The sequence below is a fragment of the Lemur catta genome, chromosome 1, assembly GCF_020740605.2.
Source record: "Lemur catta isolate mLemCat1 chromosome 1, mLemCat1.pri, whole genome shotgun sequence".
Taxonomy (NCBI): Eukaryota; Metazoa; Chordata; class Mammalia; order Primates; family Lemuridae; genus Lemur; species Lemur catta.
Genome location: NC_059128.1, coordinates 240,672,016 through 240,684,757, shown reverse-complemented (window position 1 = coordinate 240,684,757; position 12,742 = coordinate 240,672,016). Strand labels below are relative to the sequence as shown.

Below are 12,742 nucleotides of genomic sequence, written 5' to 3'. Positions count from 1 at the left end.
TGGGTAGCAAGTAATCTCCATCTTCTCCAGACTTCTAATCAGTTTCAAAATAGGAGTTTTGGTTAAAGCTCTTCCCTGCCATGAAAAAACAAAGAGCAATTCATTGAAAAAGCAAGAATGTACTGAAATGCATTTTTATTTAATACATCACCAAGCTATATTCCTAAAATCACCAATACTTTTTTTCTCCTCCTTTGAAGGAAAGTTATCCTGTGCTAAGTTTTAAAAAAGACCATGTAGTGCTTTCACTAAATCCTAAATCAGGTCCATTAACATTTTCTTGGGCTACCTGGTGAGAGAAAACTCTGAGACTAAGTGAAAAATGAAAATGTTTATGGATTATGTTTTCAATGCCATTGTCCCTCTATGAACGAGACCTTAAGGTTGTAGTGTCTACGTGGACTTTCTTTTTTTGCAAGATCTTCTATTTAATAGCTCAAATCTTCGCTTCATGAATTTTTTGTATATTTTAATGCCAGACAGTTCACCAGAAGGAACTAAACCATGTAGTCAATCTGCCTGTCCCTAATTAGGCTCTTCTAAATCCTTTCTTTTGATGTCCTAGCCTAGATGAGATACATTTTTAATTCAGGGAACACATTCAGGCACATGGCTCTGAGATATTTATAAAGGGTCTTAGGAAAGACAAAAACATCATTCATGTTCTTTCTATTGGATACTATGGAAATGGAGCTGTGGGCCAGCTGTTGGCTGAAGATGCAGGGATGAGTGGATGCTCTGGTTTAAAAGACAGACTCCTGGTGATATTGCTCTGACTGCATTGAGCAAGGTTGGCAGCACTTCCTGGGTGCCAAGCCGGAAATTCAGAGATTTTTAGAGTCATCTCCATCATGCACATGGAATTAGAAAAGCATCTTCCTCAGTTTCCTTAGGTATCAATTTTCCCTTCTATCAGAGAGGGACCCTAAATGAAGGAGCTGCCTATCAGAGAAAAAGGAGCAAAGGGGCAGAGGCTCCACTCAGGAACATGCGTATTATTCTGACCCTTTGTCAATTTCTTTTACAAGCACGCATGAATTGCTCTTGTTTTTCTCTTCTAAAAGCCAGGAGAAAATGACTGGCTGGCTCATATCTATGAGCAAGCGCCTCTGTGAAGGCAGCAGTAGGAACTAATATCAATGCCAAATTGTAATCCCAGCCACTCCACTCAACTAATGCCCATGACAGTCTCTTTACAAGACAGTTTATTTTCATAACCTAAGTCTGGTTATGGATCCTGGGGAATAAAGAAAACAATTACAGACACTTGCCCAAAATGCATGCTGAGAAAAGCAAATGGGAAAGGAGAGTGAAATTAACATAAACCTGATAGAGGCAAGAGATGCACTTTAATGAGATGTGTGATTCAAAGCATACTGAAAAGTACCCATAGAGATGGAAATGGAAGAATGTGTTAAAACATGTGAGTATTTATGGATACTCAAATGCCCTTCATAGAAACCATTTATGAAAAATATTTTATAGTATTGGATCACCACTGAGATTTATGTTAACAAGAAAGAAAATATGATATAGCCCCAAACAGGTAGTGTCTTAATTTTAAATCTTCTCTGCTGCTTCCTATCATTGTCGTCTTAAGTAAGTCCCTTCAACTTTCCAAGGCTTCCTTTCTTCAAACAAGAAACACTCAACTTATAAAGCCGTTATAAGGAATAAATGAGATAATCTGTGTGGACATGCACAAACTTTGAAGAGTTCAAGAAACGCTGGGTGGCACCAAGACCCTGTCACATGGACAGGAACTACGTGCTCACCCTGGTGGCACTACTCTAAGGCAAACTGTGAAGACCGTGGGTTGGAAGTTTCTTTCAAATGCTTACATTTGATGTTCTCTCACAAAAGCTGCAAACTCAGGGTCATTGGTATACAGTTCCAAAATTCTCATTCTTTCTTGAATTTCCTTAAACAAAAAAGAAAAAGAGGATATACATTGCATTAGAAAAATCTCAACAGGTTTATAAGGAATTGTGACTTTCTGGGCTATTCAGGGGAGAGCTATAAGAAAGAAATGCCCTTTCAGAGAAATAGAAGATTCTACATATGCTGTCCTGGATATCGTATGTATTGCTCTAACTCAGAAATACTTCTTAAGAAGAAAGAAAGGAATACAGAGTATCTGCTAATAATAGAAAGAAGAGCCAGTGGGTGGGAAATAAGATACAGCTCAGAACTAAATACCTTCTGCTTATCACATTGGGAGATATGAGGTAAAAAACAATCATGAAATATTTTTCACCCTTTCCTGAAGCCCATGTACCTGCATGCATACACACACACACACACACCCCTATACACACACACACACACACACACACTCCAGCAGTAGCAGCAGCAGTGCACCGGCAGAAATGCAAAGTTTCCTACCTCTTTGGAAAGCTCGCTGCTCTCATACATCTGTCTGATTTCTTCTCTGCTCAGGCCACCAATCATCTCTCCACCCGCAGCGCTGTAGAAGGGATGCTGAGGATAGGGTCCCTCATACTGCTCACGTCCGGCCCCGTGGCTTTCATACACGGGGTTGCACTTCACAGCATTCTCAACAGATGAGAGGCTGTCAGGCTGCCTGATGGAGCCACGAAAAAAAAGATGTGATTGATTCAGGTTCTTCTTGGGATGCTCAACTATTTGGAAGACTATTTACCTGGGACAAGATTTCCATTGGAGAAGGAAAACAGGTAAACTGGACATATGTGGTGGGGGCTGGGGGGGAAGGTGTGACTGTGAAAAATATCCAGATCAATATCAAAAATGACTTATCAGCTGTTACCATTATCTCCTCAACTACATGGCAAGTGCCCTGTGGAACTGACCCATGTCTCATCCACCTTATTTGCCCACAGTGCCTGGCACTCAATAAATATTGGTTGGAAGCTATGTCTGCTAGTATACAGGATTTCATTAAACAAATGCAGCTCCATCATTCATAGAGTTATACATATCAAAAATCAGTGTGTAACCAAGAATCTGATCAAAATAAATATTGGGGTTGGGGGAGCTGGACCTCAAATTCACTTCAAGTCTACAAATATTTACTGAGCATTGCTTATGTGCCCTATGACTGTTCTAGATGCTGATGATACAAAGAATTTGTTGTAATCTCTGCCCTGAATGAGATTACAGTGATGGAGGTATGTCCTGGGGCTGCCTCCTTAGGCAAGTAGGAGGGAGAGGGAAGGTAACTAGACCTGAAGCAGTAGCTTTGTAGACTCTAGCACAGAAGCAAAGTACAACCCAGGATCACGATCACATAACAACCCAAATGGTCCCTGCACCCCTAGTCTAGCAAACGGACCAGGTTTTATTGCCCCCATCAGTGAAGCCACACTTAACTAACACAGAACCAGATTTCATTTCTTGCCAGATTCTTACCTAGATTTAAAATCCAGCTAGTTGTCACTGGTATTGAGCCAAAGGAAAACAAGCTGTAACAGACCTGGTCCTCACACGAGGGGAACTCACCTTTTCCATCTCATCTCCATCAACCCTTCTTCAAACGCCCCCACCATGAAACGGGCATTCTGGCCACACACAACACAGCCTTTCCTCCCGTGCCCTGAGACTCATGCTTGCCTAACTTTGCTCGTGTTCATTGATCTAGCCAGAGAGTGTCCCACCCCAAGAGTAGCGAATGTCTACTCTTTGGTCCATCTAAATGTCAACAACCATCATTAAAACTTTTAAGACTCTCTCCCCCAAGCAAAACTAATTTATACCTCATCTAGGCTCCTTAGCATCCTATTCGTAGTGCTATTTATGTTCCTTTTCAACTCGACAGCCTTTGAGATCAGGAACCACGCTTTTATTCAACTTTATAGCTCTCTCCCCTCCACCCAGCTCCTCGTCTGATGTTCGGCACAGGGTACGTACTAAATGAATGAGTAAACAGAACATTTTATTCCATCAGGGAGTTCTTTTTCTCATTTACCTGAGGGGCCTCTCTCCTTCTCTCCTGACATTCTGTGCTTGAAGAGTTCTGACGAGGAAGAAGATGACCGCAGAACAGACGAGGAGAAGGCCAACCACGGAGGCTATGGTGATGCCTATGACCAAGGGCTCGGACACAAACTCCTCACAGTGCTCTCCTCGGTACCACCAGTTCTCACCCACTCTGCATCTGCAACCAACAGCCACCAAGTCCAAAGTCTGAATCGCTCTGCTCAAAGTAACAATTAACAGTGGAACTTTCAGAGGGACTGAGGAAAGGTAGAGAAATAAATGCTGACCACAGGAAGCTTCCTTAAAGAGTTGAACATATAGGTTAAATGATCACACAGTTTAAGGCTGTGCATAATGCCTGGCACAGAGCCAGTAGGTCCTCAGTGACTATTTGTAAATGACTGAATAGAAGATTGAGTAGACAGGAAGGAAAGTGACTGGTATTAGGTCACACAATTAGCTACAGAGCTGGGTCTAGACCCCAGGCCTCCAGACTCCTCATGATCTTTCACCACACTAAAGAGATCCCTCAAACCTAAGGCCTCAGACTTGTAAGAAAATGCCTTCAATCCCCAGAGCAGCAAGGAAATCACCACTTTTCAAAATAATACTAATTTCTCTGAACACTAAAGGACTGTTTTTACCCTTAGTGATCTAGCTAAACTTTACACTTTTTCACATGGAAAAGTCGGGCTCATTTCCACCTGTTTCCTCTATTTTTGGCATCTACGCCAACATTTGCCCATTTTGACTCTACATATTTATGTTTCTCCTGCTTATGCTCAGCATTCTCTCCTCTTACAACCAGGCAGCTTTGGTTGTGTGTGGTTCGGAGGCTGATTTGTTAGCCTTTGTTTAAGCGGAGCAGCAGAGAAGGATGTTCAGGCTAACTGAGTCTGTTTATCTGCAGCATTGTCATTGGTTCTACCTTTGAAAAATGGATCTCAGATGGACTTAAAGAAAAATATTTTTGTCACAACTTTGAAAACTTCAACTACTTGCTTTTCTTTATTTTTGAATGAATACTCAGTAGGACTAAGAGGAGCCCAAAGCCATTAAGAATATACATAACCTAAATTTTTATATCCCCATAATAAGCTGAAATTAAAAAAAAAGAATATAATCCAAGTAGAACAATAAAATTCCTTTGTTTTCACTTTCAGATACAGGGGAAAGTGTTGATGTTATGGCTAAACTTCATTTAAATACCAGTTGCCTTATAATCACTACTAAAAACTATAACACAAAGATCTGCAACTACTGTAAGTACTCTCAGTAGGACATATTTAGATTTTTTTTTACAGCTCCCTAATGCATAAAATAACATAATAATATAATTGAAACAGGCAAAACCCAGGCCTATTAAATGACTTGGTCTTTACATGAGAATTAGATGGCACCCATCTATTGCCTAGATACAATTTCTATAATAAATATTAAAATAATTATCCTAAAATTACACGTGTAGACCCCTTTTGTTCAGAGGAAGTATGTATAGCCTTTATAGCCAAAATCCCTAACTACAGCATACCTACAAATGGCCCCATGTCCAGGCATAATGTCACACTTCCCATCATTCAAGCAGAAGTCAGGCTGTAGGTCACAGAGACTCTGACAGGGCAGGTCTTCCACACTCAGGTACCCAGGGTAGCATCTGCACTTTGCTTCTCCACTCCAGGGGTTGACCAGACACTCGGAAAATTCATTGCACGCCTGAAACTTGCAAGGGTTGGCTTCATCACCTAAACCATAAAAGAATAATAAAAGGAATAATAAAAGGAAAGGCAAAGCACAGAAATTGGGGCACACAAAGCCCCTTACTAAAGCTATTCCCAAAAGTACCTTGAGACAACCCCCTCCTGAACCATTAAAGTACACCATCACCATCAATACCGCAAAAAGTTTCTGATTCATCCTAGATTGATAAGCTTTTGTCAAATTTCTCTGAAACCCAGAGCCAAATCATAAAACCTTATGACCTGGGTAAGCCTTAACATGTTTTATCTAGGGAGTACATAGAAGCTTTAAAATCCATGCTGTGTAATTGCAGATCTAAATTAAACACAGTTTTCACGTACTGCCTACCCTAACCTGCCATAGTTGACTGCCACTCTACATACACTGCTACATGCCCCACACAACACTGAGAACATGGGATGGGGAGACAGATCCCAGAGAAGAACTGGTAGGAGCCTCAGGGATGGTTATAGCCCAGTAAGATCAGCCTAGGAACAGTCAAGATTTGCAGAAGCCAATGTTAGGAAAATAAATCAGCCCTGTACCTCCTCAGGCCATTCCCAATAATATTTTGGCTTCAGTAACTTCAATTTTCATTGATGGAGTGAGAGAAAATGACTATTTTTAAAAATTAATTAGGACAATAACCAGTGAAAAATGATCTAAGACACTGACCATGGATGGGCCTTCCATCCTACCATGGTCCCTACATGTTCCTCACTGGTGAGTGGCAACCTGTGAATGCCAAATGGCAAATGGTGACATAGACACTGAAAACAGAGGAAATAGGTGGAAATGATCCATAGACTCACCTATATAAAAAAGTACAAAATTGAAGTAAATGCACTTACTTGTTGTAATTCTCTTTAAAAAGAAGTGGACTGACTTTTGCAAAAGTTTTATAAATCATAACTGTTTGCATTTTATATACATTATTTGTTTGATCCTTACAATAACCCCTTGAAATACATAGGCTAGGCAACATTATTCCCATTTAATATATGAGGGACTAAGACTTAGAAATAAAATAGCTCATCTAGGGTCACATAAATGATAAATGGCAGAGCAGAGACAAAAAAATCAGGCCTTCCAAATTATAATTAATTGTTTCTTCCACTACACCACATGGCAAAGAATGTGCAAACAGCCTTAGAAGACTCAAGTGGCAAGAGATTGGATAACTGGGGGATTAGCTAAATCATTTTCCTCACTTTGAATGAATTACAGTCCTTCAAGAATTTCAAAGGAAAGAATGTTTGTTTCTTTCCCAGTTAAAGAATAGTGCTTTTATAACAGTTTGAGGTAAAAGGCACTAAAGAAATATGAACCCAGATATTCCACCTTATGCCCACTTGAAACCACTGTCCTCTGGTAGGTGGACGGTATAGAACAAAATTTCAGGTTCCAACAGTATTCCCTGCATCTAAGTCTTCCAAATAAAAGTAATGGTTCATGTCATTCATTCACAGAATTTTTGAGTAGCTTCAAGGCACTGTGTTAAATTCTGGCTAGAAAGTGGTTAATAAAACAGACATACTCTCAAGCCTTGTGAAAAGCTCATCTGGGAAAAATAGGCATTAAGCAACTATGCACACAAATTAACATGATTACAATGGTGATAAACTCTATAGCGGAAAAGAACATGATGTTATAAGAAAGTAACAAGAAAGACTCAATCTAGACTATGGGTGAGACAGTGAAAGCCTCCAGGAAGGGACATTTGGACTGAGGCATCAAGGATGAGTAGGAGTCAGCCAAGAGGGAAAAGAGCTTCAGGCAAAGGAGACAGTATGTGCAAAGGCTTTAAGGCAAGAAAAAACTTGGTATATCTGAATAATAAAAAACAAGTTAGTTTGACTAGAACATGTTGAGTAGAGGAGTTAGTTTCACTGGATGATATTGAAGAAGAAGAAGATAGGGACTAGGATTTGGGGCTATTGAACCAGGAAGCCCTTGAAGTGTTTTAAGCAGCAAAGTGAAACAATCTGACTGATGGTTTAGAAAGAGTACCATGGCTGCTGTCTGGAGAATGGATGGAAGGAGGAGCAAGGGAGGATGCAGGGAAACGGGTCCACATGAGAGATAGTGGTGATTTGGATAGAGTAATGGCCACAGAGATAAGCAAAAGAGCATGTTTGAGATATACTCAGAATTAAGAATCAATTTAAGTTTGGTGAGTGACTGAAAGTTGGAGGTGATGGGAACTGAGGTATCAGGGATGACTTCTCAGTTTTCTGGCTTAAGTGGCTGAGTACATAAAGCTTCCAATTATGGAGATGGAGAAACTGAGAGAAGGTGCAGATTTAGCTGGAGGGCAGGGAGATATAGAAAACAAGAGCTCCTTCCTAGATATTTTAAGTTTGATTTATCATAGAATACATCTAGGTGGAGATTGTCAAGTAAGTAGTTACATACTGAGTCTGGAGCTTAGAAGAGAAGTTTGATCTGCATATAAAAATGTGGAGAGTAGAGTTACTGACATTTATATAAGACTTAAAACAAGGGGGATGGATATGAAAACTTAGAAAAATAATATAGAAAGGCAGATAGTCTAGATCTTTTGGACTTGGCAACATGAAGATGTAGCAAGAAAAGATCCTGTGGATAAGTAAGAGAGAAGCCAGACAGGGTGTGTAGAAATGAGAATGGGAGGTAAGATAATAAAGTTAACATATGTGGACAACAGTTTGAAAAGAGAATAATATTGATGTCCTTGGAAGAAATGTCTTACTAATTATTGAAATGTGGAAAATTTGTCCAACATAGTACTCTTTTTTTCCTACAAGTATTGGATTCCCCTTGATTCAATGAGGAAGCAAATACATAAGAATTATCACTAGATTCCACTAAGAAACCACCATGATAGGCAATGTCATTACCTGATTCCACATCAAGGGAGTATTTATCAATAGCCAAGTTCATGGTTTGGTAGGCAGTGGTGCAGAAGTCTTCCAGAATCATGTACACAGCATTGTTGACATTAGGAGGGATAGAATTGGCAAACTTCATTCGGCTGTTCACCACAATACTGCCATTTCTGAAGTTGAGGATCTCTAAATTCTGGAACCCTGTGAGATTTGACTGGAGGTAGGGAACCAGCTACAATACATGAAAAGTGGTAAGGTTATTGACAGGGCTTTGCATTTTGTTCAATACATACCAAAACAAAACAAAACAAAAAACAAGAATGAGCCCCTCCCTCACTTTTTCCTAATTATATTCTATTTACATTTAAACTGTTAATTAACAAAAGTATAAGTTAGGAATGATTTGAGAGTATAAATTAGGAACGTCATGAGATTTTCATAGTGAATTTAAGAACCCCATGGAACTCATAAACAGTTTTAGACACCCAGAGAGTTTATTCTCCCTGTTTCACTAAAAGGATCACAACAGTGAAGGCATCATAGGTACCCACAAAACACTGCTCTCATAATAAAATGTGAAAAGGAATTTCAAACTTTTTTCAGTCCCATAATTCATGGAATATAATCTTCCATGTAGCCTGTCACATCACCCTCATGCCACTTTTGTGTTTTCCCTATCTTGTGTCTATCTGTCTTACAGTTTTCCTACCAACCCCAGGCTTTGACACTACTTGTGGATGATAGGAAATGAATGTCCACAGCAGATCACACGTTCCTTTGTATTAGGAGGGGAGGAGGAGTGGTTCACACATGATTATTCACTAATACCCACATTTCACGTTTTGTGCTTACCAATTCTAAGAATCTTTGCTCCAGGGCTTTATACTCCAAGGAGTTTTTATTAAACAGATCTTCTGAAAACATCATGTTAGTCACTCGGAGGCTGAAGAAAACTACCAAAGCTCCTGCAGTCTGGGTATAACTCAAGTCATCTCCTTTTGTTGGCCAAGTCACACTAGCCATCTCTGTGGGGTGAGCTTTCGTAGACATTTCCACATAACTACCAACCTTGCCATTTTGCTCTTGGATTAGCTCAGGCTGATAGTAATCTGTGCCTACCCGGTCCAGTTCTAATGAAATATCCTGTACGCCCAAAATTACTTCATCCTCCAGCAGGGTGGAGCTTGTGGTTGGAGGCAATTTAGTAGACTGCATCATGGAAGCTTTCAACCAGAGTCTGTCAGTACTCTGTGGTGTACTCGCCAATGTGTCTCTGGACAATTTCCCTAGGGAAGAAGTTCTTGCCCAAACTATATCTGATTCTGGCAATACAGTCCACAAAGGTTGCACATCTGGCTTCGCCACTGAAACCTTGCTGTCAAGCCATTCTTGGTGAAATGACTCTCTAGTTTGTTCCATATCCTCCTTTAGGAAGGTACCTACTTGATCAGGCTTATCAGTAGAAGCAGAGATTGTTACAGGTGCCAGTAGAAGAGGGGCTTCAGTAACTGAGTAATCATCAATGTCAGGTACCTCTGATGTGTGTTTGGGGAGAGTTAGAGATGCAGACTGAGCTGCAGTCTCTACAAAGATGGGCACAGTAGGTCCACCAAGAGGCTCTTCCTCTGTAAAGTCTGTGGATCTATCATCTGTGGCATCCATTTTGTCAACCATAACTAGTTTCTCATCTTCACCTTCAGCTGGCAAAAGTGAATCCTCATCTTCAGGCCATGATTTGGACAGAAGTTCAGTGCTCTTCTCTAATGAAGTCTCACTCCATGGCCAAGTAATCACATCTGCCTTTTGTCCAGACCCTGAACCTAAACCACTCTCAAATACAAAGTCTTTTTCCATGGATGTGTCTGGCAGCAAAGGGCTCACTTCTAATTGGTCTTTGACTTTGGAGGTCAAGGACAAGCCAGAAGGTACAGTTATTTCGTTAGCAAGAAGATCTAATGTGACAGAGGAGGTCAGATATGGTGAGGATGTTAAGGACACACCAGAGTCTTCCATGGATGGTACTATTTCTTTTGGCACAGGTTGAGTGAATGAAATTGAAGGCAATGGATGGATAGGAAGAAAATCTTCTGAGTCTTCAACATTGGCTAATCCTAAAAATAAGATTTTTTATTAGTTAATATACAGAGTTGCCAAAATATATTTCTAGTTCTCCTAATAAAACTATTTCCCTGTTTTTTTCCCATTAAGTTAGCAGGCATAGTTGCTGACTTTTACTTTGCCATATCTAGCAAACAATGAGAAGAAATGAGAATGTGTTTGTTATATGGTCACCCATGAAAATACCTTCCTTCTTGAGGATGACTATTAAAATAATCTTCAAACACTTGGTTTTTTGTTTTAGGAAAATAAGGAACTGCTGATAACCAGATTGACAACAAAGACTAAATCCAGTGGTATTTTAAGGACAAAATTCCACCAAAATTGTGTTTCTCTATGAATTCCCAATTTCTCTGTAATGTTTATGGCCCATCATCCTTCATATTTACACAATGTTCAAAATCCTGAACTCACTATTTATATCTTTGTTCATCTTCATCTTTCAAACGTATACTCGATCCCTAAGTTACATTGATTTTTCCTTTCCTCTACAACATCTAGAAGATCATCTATTTCATTTTCACTTATTTACCTCTGCTGTAGCTGCCCTAGTTCAGGCTCTCTCCTCAATACTACTACAAGCTAAAATCTTTTAGACTTGGCCCCCACAATTAATCCTATTACAAGCTACAGGAATAATCTTCTTTGATGCTCTTTGTTTACTACTCCCAAATTCAAGTAAGTAAAGTGGTTCTTAATACTAGTAGTAGTAATTTAACTAATTCTACAATATTACCTTCAAAATATCTATTAATTGATTCCCACCCCAGCTCCCCAAGTTTATTTCTTATTACTTACCTATTTGGACTCCCCATTCTAACCACTTAAATCTGATTGTTTCCTCTCTCACACAAGTTTCCCAAGACATTTTCTCCCTAATAAATGCTACCATGTTTTTCTCATAACCATAGTCTCTTCCTCTCTTCAAAACCCTTGTCAAACTCTCCTTCTCCCTCCTTCTCTCCCCACCCCCCAAAAAAACCCTTGTCACCTGATAAAATAAAAAAGCATGAAAAGTGATTAGCTCCTCACCATCTTCTAATAAGTGAGATCCAGAAGTCCTTTCCTCAGAAGCCACAGGCAAGCCAGTCTGAAGCACTGCTGGGGTGACAGAATGAAGAGTCAAGCTGCTAACCTCTAAAACCTCTGGGGGAGAGCTGAGGCCCATCTTCGAGGGAAAGGCTAATTTGCGTGTAGACACTAAATCACCCAAAGGACTTTCTGACCAAAGTTCCCTGCCAGTGGTTGAGGGAGGACCAGAGCTGAAATCAAGTGGTGAAACACTGCTGGTGGTGGATTCATCTGCTGAGGGCCATGCAGCTTGAAGGGTATTATCCTGGGAGGAAAAAAAGGCTAAATCATATCATAGATAAAAGAAACACATGGAAAATTATTTCAAATACCCCCTCTCTATCTATATTCCTAGATTTTGTAGGGACAAGAGAGCAATGTAATATGGGGGTAGGGTTTAGAAGCCAACAGATCTGTAGTCAAATCCCAATTGAGCCAGTTACTATTGTAAAATGTAGAGAAAAGCTATGTGAACTCTCAAAACTCACCTGTAAAGTCAGGAGAGATGAGATAACATATTTAAAAGACCCAAACAAAGTGAATTTGTGGGAGAAAATATTGTTTTTCTTGCTTTAAATGGTTCATTTCCATCTTTTTAGCTTAAATGACTTTAAATACATAGAAGTTACTAATATCTGTCATTGCCCATAGCAGGAAAGAATAATTAGCAATTTTATTCATCATTCTGAAAGATATTTAATTAACATCCTCCATTTTGATCAGAAATGGCACCAAATCAAATGAATAGCAACACCGGTGAAATGGCATCACACATACAAAATATAAACTACTTTCTCCTTCTAGCGACTTTTTACTAGCATAGTACTAATCTTATCTTGAAATTTAGCTTCAGGAATAGAAAAGTAGATAGAAACACAATCTTGAACATGGTAATTATTTAATCTTATGAAGAACAGTATATGTAAAAAAAAAGTTTAATGATGATGCTAACAGGTAAAATGGTCATGGCATTTGGCAGAAGTTTATACACT

General features: G+C 39.5%; 1 protein-coding gene across 1 annotated transcript in view; it reads right to left on the bottom strand.

Moving 5' to 3' along the window:
- Positions 1 to 1,822: 1,822 nt before the first annotated feature.
- IMPG2 (interphotoreceptor matrix proteoglycan 2) overlaps positions 1,823 to 12,742 on the bottom strand; it is an 84,063-nt gene continuing 73,143 nt past the window's right edge. The window contains exons 12-18 of the mRNA XM_045540389.1: positions 11,712 to 12,015; positions 9,414 to 10,672; positions 8,574 to 8,793; positions 5,489 to 5,699; positions 3,953 to 4,135; positions 2,386 to 2,602; positions 1,823 to 1,921 (exon numbers count right to left, since the gene is read on the bottom strand). Of these exons, the coding sequence (XP_045396345.1) occupies positions 1,838 to 1,921; positions 2,386 to 2,602; positions 3,953 to 4,135; positions 5,489 to 5,699; positions 8,574 to 8,793; positions 9,414 to 10,672; positions 11,712 to 12,015 (2,478 nt within the window). The 3' untranslated portion in view covers positions 1,823 to 1,837. The remainder of the gene's footprint in view (positions 1,922 to 2,385; positions 2,603 to 3,952; positions 4,136 to 5,488; positions 5,700 to 8,573; positions 8,794 to 9,413; positions 10,673 to 11,711; positions 12,016 to 12,742) is intronic.